The following is a 24,568-nucleotide window of genomic DNA, read 5'->3' as shown; positions in this document are numbered from 1 at the left end:
AGCAAGGCCCAGGTGTGAGCAGGGCCCGGGTGTGAGCAGGGCCCGGGTGTGAGCAGGGCCCGGGTGTGAGCAAGGCCCGGGTGTGAGCAGGGCCGGGGTGTGAGCAGGGCCCGGGTGTGAGCAAGGCCCGGGTGTGAGCAGGGCCAGGTGTGAGCAGGGCCGGGGGTGTGAGCAGGGCTGGGGGTGTGAGCAGGGCCCGGGTGTGAGCAGGGCCGGGGTGTGAGCAGGGTCGGGTGTGAGCAGGGCTGGTGTGTGAGCAAGGCCCGGGTGTGAGCAGGGCCCTGGTGTGAGCAGCGCCCGGGTGTGAGCAAGGCCCGGGTGTGAGCAGGGCCGGGGTGTAAGCAGGGCCCGGCTGTGAGCAAGGCCTGGGTGTGAGCAGGGCTGGGTGTGAGCAGGGCCGGGGGTGTGAGCAGGGCTGGGTGTGAGCAGGGCTGGGTGTGAGCAGGGCCCGGGTGTGAGCACGGTCTGGGTATCAGCAAGGCCCGGGTCTGAGCAGGGCCCGGGTGTGAGCAGGGCCGGGTGTGAACAGGGCCGGGGAGTGAGCAGGGCCGGGTGTGAGCAGGGTCGGGTGTCAGCAGGGCTGGTGTGTGAGCAGGGCCCGGGTGTGAGCAGGGCCCGGGTGTGAGCAGGGCCCGGGTGTGAGCAGGGCCGGGGTGTGAGCAGGGCCCGGGTATGAGCAAGGCCCGGGTGTGAGCAGGGCCGGGGGTGTGAGCAGAGCCCGGGTGTGAGCAGGGTCGGGGTGTGAGCAGTGTCGGGGTGTGAGCAGTTTTGGGGTGTGAGCAGGGCCCGGGTGTGAGCAGGGCCGGGGTGTGAGCAAGGCCCGGTGTGAGCAGGGCCCGGGTGTGAGCAGGGCCCAGGTGTGAGCAAGGCCCGGGTGTGAGCAGGGCCCGGGTGTGAGCAGGGCCGGGGTGGGAGCAGGGCCCGGGTGTGAACAGGGCTCGGGTGTGAGCAGGGCCCGGGTGTGAGCAGGGCCGGGTTGTGAGCAGATCCGGGTGTGAGCAGATCTGGGTGTGAGCAGGGCCCGGGTGTGAGCAGGGCCCCGTGTGAGCAGGGCCCGGGTGTGAGCAGGGCCCGGGTGTGAGCAGGGCCCGGGTGTGAGCAAGGCCCGGGTGTGAGCAGGGCCGGGTGTGAGCAGGGCCGGGGTGTGAGCAGGGCCCGGGTGTGAGCAAGGCCCGGGTGTGAGCAGGGCTGGGTGTGAGCAGGGCCGGGGATGTGAGCAGGGCCGGGTGTGAGCAGGGCCGGGGTGTGAGCAGGGCAGGGATGGGAGCAGGGCCCAGGTGGGAGCAGGGCCCGGGTGTGAGCAGGGCCGGGTGTGAGCAGGGCCGGGGGTGTGAGCAGGGCCCGGGTGTGAGCAGGGCCCGGGTGTGAGCAGGGCCGGGGTGCGACCAAGGCCGGGTGTGAGCAGGGCTGGGGTGTGAGCAGGGCTGGTGTGAGCAAGGCCCGGGTGTGAGCAAGGCCCGGGTGTGAGCAGGGCACAGGCATGAGCACGATCCGGGTGTGAGCAAGGCCCGGTGTGAGCAGGGCCCGGGTGTGAGCAGGGCCCAGGTGTGAGCAAGGCCCGGGTGTGAGCAGGGCCCGGGTGTGAGCAGGGCCGGGGTGGGAGCAGGGCCCGGGTGTGAACAGGGCTCGGGTGTGAGCAGGGCCCGGGTGTGAGCAGGGCCGGGTTGTGAGCAGATCCGGGTGTGAGCAGATCTGGGTGTGAGCAGGGCCCGGGTGTGAGCAGGGCCCGGGTGTGAGCAGGGCCGGGGTGTGACCAAGGCCGGGTGTGAGCAGGGCTGGGGTGTGAGCAGGGCTGGTGTGAGCAAGGCCCGGGTGTGAGCAAGGCCCGGGTGTGAGCAGGGCACAGGCGTGAGCACGATCTGGGTGTGAGCAAGGCCCGGTGTGAGCAGGGCCCGGGTGTGAGCAGGGCCCGGGTGTGAGCAAGGCCCAGGTGTGAGCAGGGCCCGGGTGTGAGCAGGGCCGGGTTGTGAGCAGATCCGGGTGTGAGCAGATCCGGTTGTGAGCAGGGCCCGGGTGTGAGCAGGGCCCGGGTGTCAGCAGGGCCGGGTGTGAGCAGGGCCGGGTGTGAGCAGGGCCGGGGTGTGAGCAGGGCCGGGTGTGAACAGGGCCGGGGTGTGAGCAGGGCCTGGGAGTGAGCAAGGCTGGGGTGTGAGCAGGGCCCGGGTGTGAGCAGTGCCCGGGTGTGAGCAGGGCTGGTGTGTGAGCAGGGCCCAGGTGTGAACAGGGCCGGGGTATGAGCAGGGCCTGGGTGTCAGCAAGGCCCGGGTGTGAGCAGGGCCCGGGTGTGAGCAGGGGCCGGGTGTGAGCAGGGCCCGGGTGCGAGCAGGGCCCGGGTGTGAGCAATGCCCGGTGTGAGCAGGGCCCGGGTGTGAGCAGGGCCCGGGTGTGAGCAAGGCCCGGGTGTGAGCAGGGCCCGGGTGTGAGCAGGGGCCGGGTGTGAGCAGGGCCCGGGTGTGAGCAGGGCCCGGGTGTGAGCAGGGCCTGGGTGTGAGCAAGGCCCTGGTGTGAGCAGGGCTCGGGTGTGAGCAGGGCCGGGTTGTGAGCAGATCCGGGTGTGAGCAGATCCGGTTGTGAGCAGATCCGGGTGTGAGCAGATCCAGTTGTGAGCAGGGCCCGGGTGTGAGCAGGGCCCGGGTGTGAGCAAGGCCCAGGTGTGAGCAGGGCTGGGTTGTGAGCAGATCCGGGTGTGAGCAGATCTGGTTGTGAGCAGGGCCCGGGTGTGAGCAGGGCCCGGGTGTGAGCAAGGCCCGGTGTGAGCAGGGCCCGGGTGTGAGCAGGGCCCAGGTGTGAGCAAGGCCCGGGTGTGAGCAGATCCGGGTGTGAGCAGATCCGGTTGTGAGCAGGGCCCGGGTGTGAGCAGGGCCCAGGTGTGAGCATGGCCCGGGTGTGAGCAGATCCGGGTGTGAGCAGATCCGGTTGTGAGCAGGGCCCGGGTGTGAGCAGGGCTGAGGTGGAAGTGTGGCCAAAGTGGGTGTGAGACCAAGGTGGGAGTGGGGTCAAGTGGAAGCAGGTCTTAGCTGGGAGCAGGGCAGTGGTAGAAGTGTTGTCAAGGTGGAAAATGGCCAGAAGTGAAAATGGGGCAGAGGTGTTTTAAATGTATTCTAAATTCATATTAATATTTCAAAAGTTGTTTTTCTTACACTTTTTGATGGTATCCTAATGTCTAGCCCTGAGTTTTGCAGATAGCTGAAGCAGAGGATGTGGGAGACAGGGCAGGTAGACACAACAGTGCCACCTACTGTCTGGAGGCCGATAAAACGTCATATTAAAGAAACATGGCAGCCAGATGTTGACATATACGTAACCTTGAGAATATTGGCACAAATGTTGACATTATATAAAAATATACAAAGTGTGACTCAAAAATCATGACTCATAAAGTTAAATTAACGTGCACAAAAAGGGTGTGCCGTATGGAAGGCTTTTAATATGTTATTAATCAATCTCTTGGGCCTGAAGAGAGGGAGGGGTGCCCACTACTCGGCCCTTTCTCTCCAACTTTTGAAAGAGTGGGCCTGTTGCCACTACCTCAAGGTATGCTACCACCCCTCTTCTGACGGTCCCTGGAGTTGGCAGTAAAGAGAGAGATCATCCAGGTTAAGTGTGACAGCGTGACAAGTTTACAAAGGCAGTTTACATTATCCCCACCATCATTTAAACGCGGTGGAGCAGGCCAATCAGTAAGATAGGAAGAAAGAACTTGTATTCAGACAGCGCTTTTCATGACCTCAGGATGTCCCAAAGCGCTTTACCGTCAATGAAATACTTTTGAAGTGTAGTCACTGTTGCAATTTGCAAACAGCCAAGGTCCTACTAACAGATAATGACCAGATAATCTGTTAGTTGAGGGATAAATGTACACCTGGGAGAACTCCCCTGCTCTTCTCCGAAATAGTGCCGTGGGATCTTTAACGTCCACCTGAGAGAGCAGAAGGGGCCTTGGTTTAATGTCTCATTCAAAAGACGCCACCTCCGACAGTGCAACACTCCCTCAGCACTGCCTAGTGTCAGCCTAGATTTTGTGCTCAACTCCGGAATGGGACTTGAACCCACAACCTCCTGACTCAGAGGTGAGAGTGCTACCACTGAGTCGCAGCTGACACAGATAAAGATGATGATAAACAACTTGAGCTTCAATCTTTACAAAGTCATATGAGCTTTACTGCCTATGATGTACAGGAAACTCTTTGGTATCCGGCACCGACGGGACCGGCGTGTTGCCGGTTGATCAAAAATTCCGGATGACGGAGAGGGTTATCTACCGAGGCTATTTTTAACAAAGAAAAATAAAAAAATCAAGAAATGTGCAGTATACAGTAATTGGGTACTCACCTACAGAATGTTGTGTTAAATGGATGGTGGAAGATGCTTGATTAAGTACAGTACTGCCAGTTGAGGGTAATGCAATGCAATGACGACCAGCAGCGTGGGAGACACACAGTACCCCTGTAAAATGGCGGATCAGAAGAGACCACCGGCAGCGCGGGAGAGTCAGACTCCTGTTACAGGGGTATTGAGGTGTTCCGACTTCCGACAGCGCCAAGAAGCCGAGTAGTGGCAGTTTGGAGAACTACCCCCCACTGACTAACCCGGCCACCGCGGGAGACTCGGACTCGGCAACTTTGCCAGTTATTGAGGTGTTGTTTTCGGAGTGAGAATTTTGCCGGTTAATAGAGAATTCCGATATTTAGGTGCCGTTTAAACGAGAGTTTCCTGTATATAGGGCAGCCATTAATCACCTATTCAAATCACACACTACAAAAGCACTTAATTTCAGACCATAAGTTCACCCTGGGAGCCTTCCACCAATTACTGTCTAAGGTGATGTTCACCAGCTCTGACTCACAAACTCCACCTGCTCACATAGTAGGGTATATTTTATGGATTGGTGCTCGCTCACCAGGGGTGCATACTGGGAATTTGGGCCCAGTGACATTTTCCATCCATGGTCCTCCACACCCAAATTCCCACGTTCCTAGTGAGAGAAGCTGCATGCCAGGAGCACCAACTAGTAAGGTAGGCCCTTACGAATAATGTACCCATTGGATTGTGTTTCAAGGACGCAGCTCAGGGTTCAGATGAATGAGACAAATCGGAGTGACGGTCACAGAACCTCAAGGTAGGAGAACATAACTGTCTGCACATTGCCCAAACTCTAGGACAATACGCTAGCAAACATTGGCCACGAATCCAGTGTAGGCAGAACCCCCAGTCCATCCGAACAAGAGACGTGCCCCAGTTCCCTGATGCTCAAGCACACGCTCCCAATGCATGGAAAGCTGCAGGAGCTGTACCCCCCAATGTAGTTTTCTGTAAGCATCAGGCATGTTGTATATTGATCTGACAATGTATATGTACAATGACCTCCTGAAGTACTAATGTGATGTTTCTCACTTAGGTAACAGGGAGAACAAAATTCTGTGGTTTACGGTGTCTCTGAAACACACTCCCAACAAGTAACACTGCTCCTTGCGGGGAAGGTAGCGGAGTGTCTTTGGGGTTGCGGTGGCTCCAAGATGACACGCCTGGTGATGGAAGTTCGGAACCAATTCAGCTCTCCATAGTACTCGGTCATCCAAAACCCGAGGCAGGCATGTCTGCACTACCCCAGGGCACCATTGATGATCGACCAGCCAGCTTGGTTGGGATTGTCCCCACCCGGCTCCAGATATCCCTGCAAATCAAATGCTGTAAAAGTAGGGTGGTGCTGGCTGGAGAAGTAAGAGGAAACTTACTATCGCTCTATGCTCCTAGGCTTAGGTGTGGTTTTAGCTGGTTAATCCCAGTTTCAGTACTCCTTGTGGGCCAGGAGGAGCAGCTCCCCCCAGCCCCTCGAGGAAGCCTTCGGCCACCCCTCAGCCCCAATCACCAGTCTCCCCCCAGCCCTCCCGATCGCAGGCCTCTCCCCCCCCAACCATGATCGAAAGCCTTCTCCACACCGCCCCCCCCTCCCGCTCCCGCAGCCCCGATCTCCAGTGCACCCTCCGATTGTCAGCCTCCCTCCTCCTGATTGCCACCCCCCCCGATTGCCGACCCCCCAATTGCTGACCTCCCCATCTGATTGCCAACCTCTCCCTCCCGATTGCAAAGCTCCCCCCCTTCTCCCGATTGCCTACCACCCGCGCTCCCCCCCAATCGCCCAATGGTCCCCGGCTGCAGCCTCCTGCTGCTAATGTTCCATCTCGCCCGGCGCCAGGCTGTCCATTTGGCCGGCTGCTGGGTTGGAGGCGAAGCTACAAGATGTTAATGACTGTTAAGATCGTCAGGAACGCCATGTCCCCAGCCTTGCTGGGTTCTTAGGCCATTTTTGGTCTTCCCCGCACTCTCCCGCCTCCTTCTAAATATTGAGGCCAGTGTGTCAGTACTCACTCTGAAAAAAAATGAGTTCTGAACTGGAAGATCTGGTTGCAATTTTCATAACCTAAAACTGGAGAATAAATAAATGGTTTTTGATTCCTGTATTTAAAAGATACTGTGCGCATGTGCAAGTGGATCAGATTTATTGTAGGCACGAGTGGACAAATTTGACACATGAGTGAGGGGACCCATTTTATGCATGTGCACAGTGTTTTTAACCTTGTCCAATTTTGAACTGGGCAAAGGGAGCCAGGCTGCCTCAACCCTTGAACCAATGGCACACTCCGCCCTCTATTTTGTCCCCAAGCTGTATGTTACCACTTCCGATCCATTGCCCTATTTTGAACAGAAGCGGTACCTAAGCTTTTCCTGATATAAATACTTGTTTTGAACTTGCAGCAAAGAAATTCAGGTGGTGCAATTTATCTGATACAGAGCAGAGAAAATGTGCTGAACTCTCCAAGGCACTACAAGCAGCGTTACCTCCCACAACAAGGAATTCATTCACCAAGTTGTCTTGCATTAAAGCGCATAATACAAAGGATTGCATCAAGAAGATACGGGTAAGGAAGCAAAGGTCAATCATGAGGCCTTCAGTGCATGTTTCCTTATTAAAATGAACACTTGTATTTATATAAATAAGCACCTTATCATACCTCTCTGAAATGTTTTACAGTGCTGCACATACAACAAATGACTTTTGTAGGTAGTGACTGTTATTTAGGGAAATGCAGCAGCCATATGATTCACAGCAAGATCCCACAAACAGCAATGAGAGGAATGTCCGGTTACGCTGCTTTTGGTGATGTTGTTTGATGCAATGAATGTTTGCCGGGACACTGGGAGGAACTCCCTGCTCCTCTCCAAATTACACCATGGGATAGAAACACAGAAAAATAGGAGCAGGAGTAGGCCATTCGGCCCTTCGAGCCTGCTCCACCATTCAATATGATCATGGCTGATCCTCTATCTCAATACCATAGTCCCGCTCGCTCCCCATACCCCATGATACCTTTTGTGTCTAGAAATCTATCTATCTCCTTCTTAAATATTTTTTTTAATTCATTTTTATGGGATCAGGGCATCGCTGGCAAGGCCAGCATTTATTGCCCTTGAGAAGGTGGTGGTGAGCCGCCTTCTTGAACCGCTGTAGTCCGTGTGGTGATGGTACTCCCACAGTGCTGTTAGGGAGGGAGTTCCAGGATTTTGACCCGGCGACGATGAAGGATTGCCGATATACTTCTAAGTCAGGATGGTGTGTGACTTGGAGGAGAACTTGGAGGTGGTGGTGTTCCCGTGCGCCTGCTGCCCTTGTCCTTCTACGTGGAAGAGGTTGCGAGTTTGGGAGGTGCTGCCGAAGAAGCCTTGGCGAGTTGCTGCAGTGCATCTTGTAGATGGTACACACTGCAGCCATGGTATGCTGGTGGTGAAGGAAGTGAATGTTTAAGGTGGTGGATGGGGTGCCAATTAAGCGGGCTGCTTTGTCCTGGATGGTGTCAAGCTTCTTGAGTGTTGTTGGAGCTGCACTCATCCAGGCAAGTGGGGAGTATTCCATCACACTGCTTACTTGTGCCTTGTAGATGGTGGAAAGGCTTTGGGGAGTCAGGAGGTGAGACACTCATCACGGAATACCCAGCCTCTGACCTGCTCTTGTTGCCACAGTATTTATGTGGCTGGTCCAGTTAAGTTTCTGGTTAATGGTGACCCCCCAGGATGTTGATAGTGGGGGATTCAGTGATGGTAATGCCATTGAATGTCAAGGGGAGGTGGTTAGACTCTCGCTTGTTGGAGATAGTCATTGCCTGGCACTTGTGTGGCGTGAATGTTACCTGCCACTTATCAGCCCAAGCCTGAACGTGGTCCAGGTCTTGTTGCATGTGGGCATGGACTGATTCATTATCTGTGGAGCTGCGAATGGCGCTGAACACTGTGCAGTCATCAGCGAACATCCCCATTTCTGACCTTATGTTGGAGGGAAGATCATTGATGAAGCAGCTGAAGATGGTTGGCCCTAGGACACTACCCTGAGGAACTCCTGCAGCAATGTCCTGGGGCTGTGATGATTGACCTTCAACCACCACAACCATCTTCCTTTGTGCTAGGTATGACTCCAGCCAGTGGAGCGTTTTCCCCCTGATTCCCATTGACTTCACTTTTACTAGGGCTCCTTGATGCCAGACTCGGTCAAATACTGCCTTGATGTCAAGGGCAGTCACTCTCACCTCACCTCTGGAATTCAGCTCCTTTGTCCATGTTTGGACCAAGGCTGTAATGAATTCTGGAGCCGAGTGGTCTTGGCAGAACCCAAACTGGGCATCAGTGAGCAGGTTATTGGTGAGTAAGTGTCGCTTGATAGCACTGTCGATGACACCTTCCATCACTTTGCTGATGATTGAGAGTAAACTGATGGGGCAGTAATTGGCCAGCTTGGATTTGTCCTGCTTTTTGTGGACAGGACATACCTGGGCAGTTTTCCACCTTGTCGGATAGATGCCAGTGTTGTAGCTGTACTGGAACAGCTTGGCTAGAGGCGCGGTTATTCCTGGAGCACAAGTCTTCAGCACGATAGCCGGGATGTTGTTGGGGCCCATAGCCTTTGCTGTATCCAGTGCGCTCAGCTGTTTCTTGATATCACGTGGAGGGAATTGAATTGGCTGAAGAATGGCTTCTGTGATGGTGGGGACCTCGGAAGTAGGCCGATATGGATCAATCCACTCGGCACTTCTGGCTGAAGTTGGTTGCAAATGCTTCAGCCTTGTCTTTTGCACTCACGTGCTGGGCTCCACCATCATTGAGGATGGGAATATTCTTGGAGCCTCCTCCTCCCGTTAGTTGTTTAATGGTCCACCACCATTCACGACTGGATGTGGCAGGACTGCAGAACTTTGATCTGATCCGTTGATTGTGGGATCGCTTAGCCCTGTCTATAGCATGTTGCTTCCGCTTTTTAGCATGCATGTAGTCCTGTGTTGCAGCTTCCCCAGGTTGGCACCTCATTTTTAGGTACACCTGGTGCTGCTCCTGGCAGGCTCTTCTACACTCATTGTTGAGCCAGGGTTGGTGGTAATAGTAGAGTGAGGGATATGCCGGGCCATGAGGTTACAGATTGTGGTGGAATACAATTCTGCTGCTGCTGATGGCCCACAGCGTCTCATGGATGCCCAGTTTTGAGCTGCTAGATCTGTTCTGAATCTATCCCATTTAGCACGGTGGTAGTGCCACACAACATGATGGAGGGTGTACTCAGTGTGAAGATGGGATTTCGACTCCACAATGACTGGAGATGTCATGGACAGATGCATCTGCGACAGGTAGGTTGGTGAGGACGAGGTCAAGTAGGTTTTTCCCTCTTGTTGGTTCACTCACCACCTGTCGCAGGCCCAGACTGGCAGTTATGTCCTTCAGGACTCGGCTAGCTCAGTCAGTAGTGGTGCTACTGAGCCACTCTTGGTGATGGACATTGAAGTCCCCCACCCAGAGTACATTCTGTGCCCTTGCTACTCTCAGTGCTTCTTCCAAGTGGTGTTCAACATGGAGGAGTACTGATTCATCAGCTGAGGGAGGGCGGTAGGTGGTAATCAGCAGGAGGTTTCCTTGCCCATGCTTGACCTGAAGCCATGAGACTTCATGGGGTCCGGAGTCAATGTTAAGGACTCCCAGGCCCACTCCTTCCCGACTGTATACCACTGTGCCGCCACCCCTGGTGGGTCTGTCCTGCCGGTGGGATAGGACATACCCAGGGATGGTGATGGAGGAGTTCAGGACATTGGCTGAAAGGTATGATTCTGTGAGTATGACTATGTCAGGCTGTTGCTTGACTAGTCTGTGGGACAGCGCTCACAATTTGGGCACAAGTCCCCAGATGTTGGTGATGAGGACTTTGCAGGGTTGACTGGGCTGGGTGTGCCATTGCCGTGTCCGTAGCCGGTGCCGAGGTCGATGCCGAGTGGTCCGTCCGGTTTCATTCTTATTATTTTGTTTCGTGCGGTTAGTTACAACTGAGTGACTTGCTGGGCCATTTCAGAGGGCAGTTAAGAGTCAACCACATTGCTGTGGGTCTGGAGTCACATATAGGCCAGACCAGGTAAGGACGGCAGATTTCCTTCCCTACAGGGCATTCGTGAACCAGATGGGTTTTTACAACAATCCAATAGTTTCATGGTCACCATTACTGATACTAGCTTTTTAGTCCAGATTTATTTAATTAACTGAATTTAAATTCCCCAGTTGCCATGGTGGGATTTGAACTCACGTCGTTGGATCATTAGTCCAGGCCTCTGGATTACTAGCCCAGTGACATTACCACTACGCTACCGTTCCCTTATATTCAGATCTTTAATGTTCACCGGAAACAGGTAGACAGCAGCTTTGTTTAATGTCCCAGCTGAAGGGCTCTAACAACACAGCACTCCATCAGTACTGCATTAAAGTGTCATCTTAGATTATGTGCTCAAGTCCTGGAGTGGAGCTTGAATCCACAGCCCTTTGGCACAGAGGCAAAAGTGCTACTGACTGAGCAAAGGCTGACATTAATTAATAAGCAATACAATTGCTCAGAGATATTGATTTCTAAGAAGACTAAACAAACCATTTATTTTTTAGGGAAACAAGGCGGATGCGATTTCATTAGATGCTGGCGATGTCTACACTGCGACAAAATTTTATGATCTCACTGTTGTGGCAAAAGAAATGTATCAGGATGGTGAGTTCCGTGCAGTGTCTGTGATACACAGAGCTCCCCACTCTGTACAGCGAGGGTGAGTTCCGTGCAGTGTCTGTGATACACAGAGCTCCCCACTCGCTGTACAGCGAGGGTGAGTTCCGTGCAGTGTCTGCGATACACAGAGCTCCCCACTCTCTGTACAGCGAGGGTGAGTTCCGTGCAGTGTCTGCGATACACAGAGCTCCCCACTCTCTGTACAGCGAGGGTGAGTTCCGTGCAGTGTCTGCGATACACACAGCTCCCCACTCTGTACAGCGAGGGTGAGTTCCGTGCAGTGTCTGTGATACACAGAGCTCCCCACTCGCTGTACAGCGAGGGTGAGTTCCGTGCAGTGTCTGCGATACACAGAGCTCCCCACTCTCTGTACAGCGAGGGTGAGTTCCGTGCAGTGTCTGCGATACACAGAGCTCCCCACTCTGTACAGCGAGGGTGAGTTCCGTGCAGTGTCTGCGATACACAGAGCTCCCCACTCTGTACAGCGAGGGTGAGTTCCGTGCAGTGTCTGCGATACACAGAGCTCCCCACTCTCTGTACAGCGAGGGTGAGTTCCGTGCAGTGTCTGCGATACACAGAGCTCCCCACTCTCTGTACAGCGAGGGTGAGTTCCGTGCAGTGTCTGCGATACACAGAGCTCCCCACTCGCTGTACAGCGAGGGTGAGTTCCGTGCAGTGTCTGCGATACACAGAGCTCCCCACTCTGTACAGCGAGGGTGAGTTCCGTGCAGTGTCTGCGATACACAGAGCTCCCCACTCGCTGTACAGCGAGGGTGAGTTCCGTGCAGTGTCTGCGATACACAGAGCTCCCCACTCTCTGTACAGCGAGGGTGAGTTCCGTGCAGTGTCTGCGATACACAGAGCTCCCCACTCTCTGTACAGCGAGGGTGAGTTCCGTGCAGTGTCTGCGATACACAGAGCTCCCCACTCTCTGTACAGCGAGGGTGAGTTCCGTGCAGTGTCTGCGATACACAGAGCTCCCCACTCTCTGTACAGCGAGGGTGAGTTCCGTGCAGTGTCTGCAATACACAGAGCTCCCCACTCTCTGTACAGCGAGGGTGAGTTCCGTGCAGTGTCTGCGATACACAGAGCTCCCCACTCTCTGTACAGTGGGGGTGAGTTCCATGCAGTATCTGTAACACTATTACAAAAGCCAAATATGGCGGATGCTGGAAATCTGAAATAAAAACAGAAAATGTTGAAAATGCTCAGCAGGTTAGGCAGCATCTCTGGAGAGAGAAACAGAGTTAACGTTTCAGGTCGATGACCTTTCGTCAGAACTGGAAAAAGTTAGAGATTTAACAGATTTTAAGCAAGTAGACAGGCAGGGGAAGGGGGGAGGGGAGGAAAGAACAAAGGGAAGGTCTGTGATAGGGTGGAAGGCAGGAGAGATTGAATGAGAAAAGGGATGATGGTACAAGGCAAAAGAAGATGGTAATGGGACAAGTAAAGAAAGAAAAGATGAGTCTAGAAGAGGTGGAAATTGTTGAATCCGTGAATATTTAGGTAGTGTGTCCTTCAAATAATCGACAGAGACTGCAGAGAACAATCAACAGGTGTTTACTGGACGAGGGTTGCTCTAAAACTAACAGTACAGCGCCCTACACAGGGTATATATGCAGGTGTGGTCACTGCCGGTACTACAGTATACAGGAGCTGTAAAAAGTAGTTCTCCCCTTAAAGGTACATACACTACAATTCCTCCCCTTTTAGATTAACAGTACCATAACATTCATTTAACAATTAACACTTTTAACATGCAACATTAACTGAAAATAGTCCATTTATAAATTCAGTCTTTGGGGCGGCTTCCTGATCCTTTCTGGATAGCGCCTTTCCTGAGTGTGTTGCTCTTGGTGCGGAGGCAATTCTGGCCCCCTGTCGTCGGTTGGTTCATCAGCTTCCGATGCTACTGTTTCTGGGGTAGATGCTACCTGTATGTCGGGTTCATTACCAGGTACGCGAGACATGGGGTTCACTCGTTCCTGTGACTCTAGGATCTGGTCGACATGGCGTCTCACAATGTTCTCCCCAACATCCACTGTGTACATTAGTGGCCCCTGCCGTGTGCATATCGTTCCTGGTTGCCATTTCTCTGTTCGGTAGTCGCGGGCCAAGACTGGTTGCCCTACATTGAAGCTCCTTGTCGGCTTCTCATTGATGTGCTGGAATTGCTTATTCTCAACATCTCTTCGTACATTTGGTCTGAGCAAATCCAGACGAGATCTCAACCTTCGGTTAAAGAACATCATGGCCGGGGTCTGGTTGGTGACTGCATGTGTCGCATTTCTGTAGGCTAACAGGAAATTGTCCACCTTATGCTGCAGTGGAATGTCGTCATCGCACATGGCCCTTACTGCCTTTTTAAAGGTTTGTACGAACCTCTCAGCCAATCCATTTCTGGCTGGATGATACGGGGCGGATGTGTAATGCCTTACCCCATTCCTTTTCATAAATTTCCGAAACTCTTCAGACTTAAACTGTGGTCCGTTATCAGAGCAAATCCGCTCTGGCAAGCCGTTCCTGGCAAATATGGTCCGTAGGACTGCAATCATTTTCTCCGTGGTGGTGGAGGACATTTTGATCACCTCAGGCCATTTCGAGTGCGCATCCACAGCTATTAAGAACATTGAGTCCATGAATGGACCAGCAAAATCAATATGCACCCATTGCCATGGAGAGGAGGGCCACTCCCATGGGTGTAGAGGGGCATGTGGTGGTGCATTTTGGACCTTCTGGCATCCTGAGCAGCTCTTTGTCAGGTCCTCGATTTGCTGATCGATCCCCGGCCACCACACATAAGCCCTAGCAAGGCTTTTCATTTTCACCCCTCCCAGATGGCCTTTGTGAAGCTCATTGAGCATTCTCTCCCTTAACTTGGGTGGAATTACCACTCGGGATCCACACATCAGGGTCCCCTGGCATACTGACAGCTGTTCTCTTCTGGATGAGAATGCTGGCAACAGTGAGTCGCCATGTGTTGGCCATCCCTTCACCGTCAAATCATATACCCGAGACAGTGTCGGGTCATTTCGGGTCTCCTTCTCTATATCCGCGTTAGTTACTGGCAAGCGTTCAATTATAGTCGAATAAAATATTTCGACAGGGTCCACTGCTGGTGCTTCCTCCGCAGTACGCAGTGGCAGGCGTGATAGCCCATCAGCGTTTCCATGCTGTTTCGTGCCCTTATACTCTATTTCATATTGGTTCGCCCCTAGAAAAAGGGACCATCTTTGTAGCCATTGTGCAGTCATCACCGGAACGCCCTTCTTTGGATTAAAGATGGAGACAAGTGATTGGTGGTCAGTCAGCAAGGTGAACTTCTGCCCGTGCAGATAGTGGTTGAACTTTTTCACTCCCCACACTAGGCTGAGGGCCTCCCTGTCAATCTGGGCGTAGATACTGATGCGCCTCAATAACTTCAAAACTCGAAGTTAGCAGAATAAAACAAGGCTTTTATTAGCAAAGAAAAGATGCCGGAGTCTGCACCTAGCTTCACCTAGCATGCTGCTGTTCTACTGCAAGACAAGCCTGGACTTGTCTTAAGTAGGGCCAGGTATGGGTGGAGCCGACACACAAAGGGGGCGGTGCCCTATACACAATACAAGGTACAAACACCGGAGCAGGCAATACAATATATACAGTTAACTACAGAGTCTGATGAATGGCATATTTCATCACAGATACGCTCGGCTGAGGTTAGTGACCGAGACGCAAAGGCTACTGGCCTCTCCAAGCCGTCCGGGAATTTGTGCGACAGCACCGCTCCAAAACCATAGGGTGATGCATCACACGCCAACCGAATTGGTAGTGCTGGGTTGAAATGAGCCAACACCTCTTTTGATGTGATCAATTCTTTGCACTTCTGGAAAGCTCGTTTACATTCGTCATTCCACTTCCATGGTACCCCCGTTTGCAGTAGGGTGTTCAGTGGGTGTAGTACTGTAGACAAATTCGGCAAGAACTTATGGTAGTAGTTCACCAGCCCGAGGAACGACCTCAGTTGTGACACATTTTCCGGTGCTGGAGCCTTGACTACTGCCTCAATCTTTTCAGGGGACTTATGTAACCCCTCTTCATCAATAACGTGGCCACAATACGAGATCTGCTTCTGGAAAAACTCGCGTTTGTGGTGATTAGCTCGGAGCCCATATTCCTTCAATCTAGTGAGCACCTGCTCCAGGTTGGCGAGGTGATCACTGTCATTTTTGCCCGTGACCAGGATGTCATCCAAATAACACTGGGTCCCTGGAATCCCTTGCAGGACTTGATCCATTGCCCTTTGCCAAATAGCCAGAGTTGATGCTACCCCGAACACCAGCCGGTTGTATTGGTAGAGACCTTTGTGAGTGTTGATCGTGAGGTACTGTTTCGAGGCTTCTTCTACCTCCATTTGCAGGTACGCCTGGGCCAGATCAATCTTAGTGAAGCGTTTTCCTCCAGATAGTGAGGCGAAAATATCTTCAATCCGCGGAAGCGGATATTGTACCGTGTGAAGAACTGGGTTCACTGTCACCTTAAAGTCCCCACAGATGCGCACCTTCTTTGGTTCCCCAGGCATATTACTCAACGACCTCTTCATTACAGGAATGATGGGTATAGCCCACTCGCTCCAGTCCACTTTGGACAGTACTCCAGAACATTCCAAACCTTCCAGCTCTGCTTCGACGGCTGGGTGGATCGCATAAGGCACCGATCTGGCCTTAAAAAACTTTGGGCTTGCATTTTCCTCTATTTTGATCATTGCTGTTATGCCTTTTAGAGTTCCGAGTCCCTCCTGGAACACTTCTTGTGCATCGGTTAGCATTTTTGACAGTCGTCCAGGTGTGACATCGTCATCCTTTTTGGCATCTACCGTCAGTGCTTGTATGGAATGCCAATCTAACTCTATCTTCCGGATCCATTCACGTCCTAGTAGTGGTTGTCCTCCACCTGGCAATACATATAGGTCCATTTTTGGTGTTTCCTTGCCGTTGTATATGACGTTCACCCTTATTTTTCCTTTGGGGTAGACTTTTTGCCCCGTGTACGTCTTCAAGACAATCTCTGTATCTCTCAAGGGTATATGTGAGAATAGCCGCTTGTAGTCCCTTCGGTTTATGACTGTTAGGGCTGATCCTGTGTCCAATTCCATTTTCACTTGGACTCCGTCTATCTTGAGCGTGACCCAGATAGTTTGGTGATCCTCCATTTTGGTTACATTATGTAGTTTCAGACAACCCAGCTCCTTGCTTCCGGAGTCTGTATCACTTTTCTGTTCGTCTGAACTACTTCCATCACCTTATGTACCTTTTTGTACTTCTCCTGTGGAGGTTTCTTGCTGCTGGTTTTCTTTCCCGACCTGCAGACTCTTATTATGTGTCCTACTTTTCCACACTGTCATCACACTTGGTTCTTGAACCAACAATCCTTATGGTCGTGTGTTGTTCTGCCGCAGCGATAACACTTCACTGCTCCATATGACATTTCATTTGTGCCATATTCTTGCGGTCTCCGTTGTATCTCTGCAGCGCCCCGTGTGGCTGCTTCGTGTGATACTGCCATGTTGAAAGCCTTGTCCAGCGTAAGATCCTTTTCTGATAGAAGCCGTTTCTGGGTTCCTTCACTTTGAAGCCCACACACAAACTTGTCCCTTAAAGTATCTGCTAGTCCCATTCCAAACTGGCAGTGTTTCGATAGCTTGCGCAGTTCCGTTAAATACTCAGCATTACTTTCGTCTTTATGCTGGTTCCTTTTGTGAAACTTAAATCTTTCTGCTATCAGCAGCGGTGTGGGGTTTAAGTGGTCCTGTAGGATTGCCACTATGCTTTCAAAATCCTTTTCCACTGGCTTCTCTGGGGTGACTAGGTTTCGCAGTAAGCTGTACGTTTTTGCACCCATGGAATTCAACAATACCAGTGCTTTCCTGGCATCTGGCCCTTCATTCGCCTTGCAGTACACCTCTATGCGTTCTACATATGTCGCCCAATCTTCGACTTTATTGTCGAACGCTGTGACCCTGCCACTCTTCTGCATCCCTGGGTGTGGTTAGACTGGCTAAAAATGGCATCTCCCGCGCTCTCCCTTCTTCTCCGCTGGCTCAAAATGGCGTCTCCCGCGCTCTCCCTTCTTCTCCGCTGGCTCAAAATGGCGTCTCCCATGCTTCCCTTTCTTCTCCGCTGCGGCCCAAATGGCGTCTCCCGCGCTTTCTTTTCTTCCCCCCCCGCAGACGCTGCTCAGCCCTTGAACACCGGCCACGCTCTGCGCGTTTTCCTGCGCACTTCTCTCGTTGATGCCGCTCGGTCTGCAACCCCGGCTGCGCCCTGCGCGCTTCACCCTCTCTCATTGACGCCGCTCGGTCTTCAACCCCGGCTGCGCCCTGTGCGCTTTACCCTCTCTCTTACCCGTCGACACTGCTCGGCCTTTTTCTGTGCTGTCGGTCGGGTCCCGCCGCCGCTGTCCGGGAAGGGTCTGCGCCGTACCTGCTGCCAGCCCGCTGCGCTGGATCGTCGCGGCTGGAGAACCAAGCCCAGCTCTCCACAGCCTCCTCTGCCTGCTCAAGTCCTCTCAGGATGGTCGACGCCCGCACTGATGGAATCGGCCTTCTGCTGCAGAGTTGCAGGTATGTTCGAATCACCTCGTTGCCAATGTTGAATCCGTGAATCTTTAGGTAGTGTGTCCTTCAAATAATCGACAGAGACTGCAGAGAACAATCAACAGGTGTTTACTGGATGAGGGTTGCTCTAAAACTAACAGTACAGCGCCCTATTCAGGGTATATATACAGGTGTGGTCACTGCCGGTACTACAGTATACAGGAGCTGTAAAAAGTAGTTCTCCCCTTAAAGGTACATACACTACATAAATGGGAATGGCAGAATCATCAACAGCTGACATCTGGAAAAATAGGGGCAGAGGTTATGGTCTGAAATTGTTGATCTCGATGTTGACTCCAGAAGGCTGTAAAGTGCCTAATCGAAAGATGAGGTGCGGTTCCTCGAGCTTATGTTGAGCTTCGTTGGAACAATGTAAGAGGCCAAGGTCAGAGTGGGAGTGAAGCGGAGAATTAAAATGACAGGCGACCGGAAGCTCGGGGTCACGCTTACGGACTGAACGGAGGTGTTCCGCAAAGCGGTCACCCAATCTGCGTTTGGTCTCTCCAATGTAGAGGAGACCGCATCGTAAGCAGCGAATACAGTATACTAGATTGCAAGAAGTACAAGTAAATCGCTGTTTCACCTGAAAGGGGTGTTTGGGGCCCTGGCCAGTGGGAAGGGAGGAGGTAAAAGGGCAGGTGTTGCATCTCCAGCGCTTGCACGGGAAGGTGCCGGGCAATGGGGAGGGGGTGTTGGGGGTAATACTATTGTGGGTTTATTTTTGAGCCTCTCTAAAATGACCAGAAATAAAAGTCACAAGACTGAATCCTGATGATGTGCAGACAACTTCTTTCAACTATGTTAAGCAATTTCTTGTGACTTTTATTTCTGGTCATTTTAGAGAGGTTCAAAAATAAACCCACTAAACGGATGATATATTCTCTGTATATCTGATTGTGTCACCATCCGTTCAGTGACGCCAATTATTTGGCACTAAATTGGCAGTGTCACTAAGGGGGAGTCATCAGAAGTGTTGGTGTGGGGAATGGAATATGTCACATTGAGTAATTTAAGTCAAATCGTTGAACAACAGTAGATTAATACACATGATCGGGATCTAAACCAATATTGTACCTGACTTGAGCGTGTTTGATGTTAGTGAGAAAATATTTAATCTGCCATCTCTGAGATACATAAAATCCTTCCCCAACCCCTCCCCCCAGAAGGATTTTTGCTGTAGTCCTTTGTCTAATATCTAACTGTCTTCCATCTTGTTCTGCCTGCCAGGTGGCTGTTTGTATTCTGTGGCAGTAGTCCGAGATGAAAGCCTGGATATTCGGCAGCTCAGAGGGAAGAGAAGCTGTCACAATGGTGCGAGACGAACGGCAGGCTGGAACATTCCCCTGGGATTCCTGGTGTCCCGCAATTACCTTCAGTGGCACGAAAATCAAACCGTGATCGAAGGTAACCCGCTGTCCAATCTTTGAATTCGAAGAATGAATCTTTTGTTCCTGACCAGGAAGGTTTCCTGACCTGGTGACTGAGCCGTGCTGAATTAGCTGTGGTTGGAGTGCAAAAATCTGCAATGCTTCCCACTCCCGATCACTCCCCAGTAGTCTTTGCTGCAGAACTCCTTTTAAAGGGTTTCAAAGCACCGTACTGAGCTCTATCGAAAATAACATCTTTTAACTGTGGCTGAGGGATGTTAAAGTCCCGAGTTGTGTACATTTGTTTTTCCTAAAGTCTTTAAAATGGTATGTACTGGTCAATAAAAGGGACACTGCCTTTAAAGCCCAGACCGATTTGCTTTGATCCTTTTATAGTGACCTGACACTTGTTGCTATTAATCATTGCCCTAAAGGACTGCATTCACTCAATGCTAGGTCATAAATCTTCAGCTCCCAGCAGGCCAGAATTCTCCCACACACACAAGCTGAGTACTGTCAGCACTGCACTATACCCTGCCGTGTTAACCCTAGAGATAACTTTTTTTGTTTTAATTTCAGTCTTATCTGTAGACCTTGAATTTTAGCCACGGGGCTGCATTTACACCACAGCTGTAGTGTTGATGCCAACCACTTCAGTCTGACATAAAGAAACGAGTCAGAGTATTGAGTTCAACAATTTAAGATCATAACCTCGGCCCCTATTACATTTTTACTTATATTTTTTTCCACCCCTTTGTTTTGGGTCTTCCCTTCCCCCCCCCTTCCTTTTTTTTCTCTTTCCCACATGGCAGCTCTGTCTCATCCTGCCAGTACACTTCACACCTAATCTCAGCCGTCTTTTGTCTCCACTTATCCTATTACCATTTCGTCTGGTTTTGAATACCTCTTAATGTCTCTTTTGTTAAATCCGTGAATCTTAAGGTATGGTGTTCTTCAATAAATAGACGGAGACTCCAGATCAACAATCAACAGGTGTTTACTGGATGAGGGTAGTCTAAAAACTAACAGTACCGATCCCTGCTCAGGGCTTATATACAGGTGTGGTCACTGCCGGTACTACTGTATACAGGAGCTGTAAAAGTAGTTCTTTCTTAAAGGTACATACACTACAATTCCTCCCCTTATAGATTAACAGTACCATAACAATCAAATAACAGTTAACACTTTTAACATGCACATTAACTGAAATAGTCCATTTATAGATTCAGTCTTTGGGGCGGCTTCCTGATCCTTTCTGGATAGCGCCTTTCTGGAGTGTCTTGTTCTTGGTGCGGAGGCGATTCTGGCCCCCTGTCGTTGGTTAGTTCATCAGCTTCCGATGCTACTGTTTCTGGGGTAGATGCTACCGGTATGTCAGGTTCATCACCAGGTACGCAAGACATGGGGTTGACTCGTTCCTGTGACGCTAGGATCTGGTCGACATGGCGTCTCACAATGTTCTCCCCAACATCCACTGTGTACATTAGTGGCCCCTGCCGTGTGCATATCGTTCCGGGTTGCCATTTCTCTGTTCGGTAGTCGCGGGCCAAGACTGGTTGCCCTACATTGAAGCTCCTTGTCGGCTTCCCATTGATGTGCTGGAATTGCTTATTCTCAACATTTCTTCGCACATTTGGTCTGAGCAAATCCAGACGAGATCTCAACCTTCGGTTAAAGAACATCATGGCCGGGGTCTGGTTGGTAACTGCATGTGTCGCATTTCTGTAGGCTAACAGGAAATTGTCCACCTTATGCTGCAGTGGAATGTCGTCATCGCACATGGCCCTTACTGCCTTTTTAAAGGTTTGTACGAACCTCTCAGCCAATCCATTTGTGGCTGGATGATACGGGGCGGATGTGTAATGCCTTACCCCATTCCTTCTCATAAATTTCCGAAACTCTTCGGGCACAAACTGTGGTCCGTTATCAGAGCAAATCTGATCTGGCAAGCTGTTCCTGGCAAATATGGTCCGTAGGACTGCAATCGTTTTCTCCGTAGTGGTGGAGGACATTTTGATCACCTCAGGCCATTTCGAGTGCGCATCTGTAAAGTCCGCGCCTCAATCATACACGGACTTCGGGAGAACAGTTTAACAGGTACTTTACTGAACAAGAGGCAGCTTGAAACTGAAACTACAGAAGCCTGCTAGGGCCTTTTATACAGGGGTGGTCACTGCCGGTACTGCAGTCTAAGACCAGTTATTCCCTTAAAGGTACATACACAACAATTCCTCCCCTTTTAGATAAAAAGTACATAACATTCATTTAACAACTAAATAATAACTAATTACAATTACAATTTTCTCAGTAATATATACATCAACTGAAATAGTCATTTATAAGTTCAGTCTTTGAGGAGGCTTCCTGATCCGGACTGGATAGCGCCTTTCTCGAGTATCCTGTTCTGGCGGTGGAGTCAATTCTGGCTCATTGTCATTGGTTGGTTCGTCAGATTCCAATACCCCTGCTTCTGAGGTAGACGCAATCTGTACTTCGGGCTCATTACCAGGTGCACATGCTTGTGGTACAGGTTTGGCTTGTTCCTGTGACTCTAGAATCTGGTCAGCATGGCGTCTCACGATGCTCTCTCCAACGTCCACTGTGTACATTAGTGGTCCCTGCTGTGTGCATATCGTGCCTGGCTGCCATTTTTCTGTTCGGTAGTCGCGGGCCAAGACTGGTTGCCCTATCTTGAAACTCCTGGTTGGCTTCTCATTTATGTGCTGGAACTGCTTATCCTCAACATCTCGTCTTATGTTTGGTTTGAGCAAATCCAAGCGACATCTTAGTCTCCGGTTGAAAAACAGTACGGCTGGAGTTTGGTTGGTTACTGCATGTGTCGCATTCCGGTAAGCAAACAGGAAGTTATCCACCTTGTGTTGCAGTGGTATGTCGTCATTATACATTGCCTTTATGGCCTTTTTAAAGGTCTGAACAAACCTCTCAGCCAATCCATTTGTGGCTGGATGATATGGGGCAGATGTGTAATGTTTCACCCCATTATTCTTCAGGAACCTCCGGAAATCCTCAGACACAAACTGTGGGCCATTGTCGGAACAGATCTGTTCTGGCAACCCATTCCTGGCGAAGATGGTCCTTAGGACTGCAATAGTTTTCTCCGTGGTGGTGGAGGACATTTTAATGACCTCTGGCCATTTCGAATGGGCGTCCACAGCGATTAGAAACATTGAGTCCATAAATGGACCAGCGAAATCAATGTGTACCCGTTGCCATGGAGATGAGGGCCACTCCCATGGATGTAGCGGGGCCTGTGGTGGAGCGTTTTGGACCTTCTGGCATCCTGTGCATCTCTTGGTCATATCCTCGATTTCTTTATCGATTCCCGGCCACCACACAAACGCCCTGGCTAGGCTCTTCATTTTTACCCCTCTCAGATGACCCTCGTGAAGCTCATTGAGTACTCTATCTCTCAACTTGGGTGGAATTACCACTCGGGATCCACACATCAAGGTTCCCCGGCACACTGACAGCTGTTCCCTCCTTGGCAAGAATGCTGGCAACAGTGAGTCGCCATATGCTGGCCATCCCTTCACCGTCAAATCATAGACCCGAGAGAGTGTTGGGTCATTTCGGGTTTCCTTCTCAATACTTGCGTTTGTAACAGGCAAACATTCGACTATGGTCGCATGGAATATCTCCACCGGGTCCACTGCAGGTGCTTCTTCCGCCGTAGGCAACGGTAGGCGCGACAGCCCATCAGCGTTTCCATGTTGTTTTGTACCTTTGTACTCTATGTCATACTGATGTGCCCCTAGAAAAAGTGACCATCTTTGCAGCCGTTGCGCCGTCATCACCGGAACGCCCTTCTTTGGGTTAAAAATTGAGACCAAGGGTTGATGATCAGTCAGTAGGGTGAATTTCTGCCCGTGCAGATAGTGATTGAACTTCTTCACCCCCCACACCAGGCTGAGGGCCTCCCTGTCAATCTGGGCGTAGTTACGCTCGGCTGAGGTTAGCGAGCGCGATGCAAAGGCTATTGGCCTCTCTGAACCGTCACGGAATTTGTGTGACAGCACCGCTCCAATGCCATAAGGTGACGCATCACATGCCAACCGAATCGGTAGTGTTGGGTTGTAGTGGGCCAATACTTCTTTTGAAGTGATTTGGCATTTACATTCCTGAAAGGCACGCTTACACTCATCACTCCATTTCCATGTTACACCAGTTTGAAGGAGGGCGTTCAGTGGGTGCAGAATTGTAGATAAATTTGGCAAGAACTTATGGTAGTAGTTCACCAACCCGAGGAACGACCTCTGTTGCGACACATTTTCTGGTGCTGGAGCCTTGACTACAGCCTCAATCTTGTCCGGCGACTTATGCAACCCTTCCTCATCAATCATGTGGCCACAATACGAGATTTGCCTCCTGAAGAACTCGCATTTGGGACGGTTGGCTCGTAGCCCATATTCCTGCAATCTCGTGAGCACCTGTTCCAGGTTGGCAAGGTGTTCATTGTCATTTTTGCCCGTAACCAGGATGTCGTCCAAATAACACTGGGTCCCCGGGATCCCTTGCAGGACTTGTTCCGTTGCCCTCTGCCACATAGCCGGGGCCGATGCTACCCCAAATACCAGTCGATTGTACTGGTAAAGGCCTTTGTGAGTGTTTATCGTGAGGTATTTCCTAGACGCTTCTTCCACCTCCATTTGTAGATACGCTTGAGCCAGGTCAATCTTTGTAAAACGTTTCCCTCCAGATAGTGAGGCGAAAATATCTTCTATCCGCGGAAGCCGATACTGTACTGTGTGCAGGACTGGGTTCACAGTCACCTTGAAGTCCCCACAGATGCGAACCTTCCTTGGCTCCCCAGGCGTGCTGCTCAATGCTTTCTTCATTACAGGAACGATGGGTGTGGCCCACTCGCTCCAGTCCACTTTAGACAGCACCCCCGAACACTCCAGACACTCCAGTTCAGCTTCCACAGCTGGGCGTATCGCGTATGGCACCGGTCTGGCCTTGAAAAATTTTGGGGTTGCGTTATCCTCAATCTTTATGGTTGCCTTTACTCGTTTTAGAGTCCCAAGTCCTTGTCGGAACACCTCTTCCGCGTCAGATAGAATTTGTGACAGACGTCCAGGTGCGACGTCATCATCTTTTTTGTCAGTCACAGTTGGTGCCAGAATGGAATGCCAATCCAATTGTAGTCTTCGGATCCATTCACGTCCCAATAATGGTGGTCCTCCATCTCGTAGTATATACATGAATAGTTTCTGTGTTTCCTTTCCGTTATATTCAACTGACACCCTTATTTTACCTCTGGGGTAGACCTTTTGCCCCGTGTATGTCTTCAATACAATGGACGTGTCCTTTAAGGGTATGTGTGAGAATAGCCGCTCATAGTCTCGTCGATTCATGATAGTTAGGGCTGATCCTGTGTCCAATTCCATCTTCACTGGGGACCCTGCTATCATGAGGGTGACCCAAATGGTTCAGTGATCTTCTTTTGTGATCACGTTGTGTAACTTTAAACAA

The 24,568-nt window shown here is 51.3% G+C and overlaps 1 protein-coding gene across 1 annotated transcript in view; it reads left to right on the top strand.

The window, feature by feature from the left end:
• sxph (saxiphilin) overlaps positions 1-24,568 on the top strand; it is a 128,649-nt gene that overhangs the window by 15,072 nt on the left and 89,009 nt on the right. The window contains exons 2-4 of the mRNA XM_085962019.1: positions 6,757-6,920; positions 10,960-11,059; positions 18,936-19,112. Of these exons, the coding sequence (XP_085818145.1) occupies positions 6,757-6,920; positions 10,960-11,059; positions 18,936-19,112 (441 nt within the window). The remainder of the gene's footprint in view (positions 1-6,756; positions 6,921-10,959; positions 11,060-18,935; positions 19,113-24,568) is intronic.

The sequence above is a fragment of the Somniosus microcephalus genome, chromosome 19 (genome assembly GCF_052327205.1).
Source record: "Somniosus microcephalus isolate GS21.2 chromosome 19, FLI_Smic_1.0, whole genome shotgun sequence".
Taxonomy (NCBI): Eukaryota; Metazoa; Chordata; class Chondrichthyes; order Squaliformes; family Somniosidae; genus Somniosus; species Somniosus microcephalus.
This window is presented reverse-complemented; position numbering and strand designations above follow the sequence as displayed.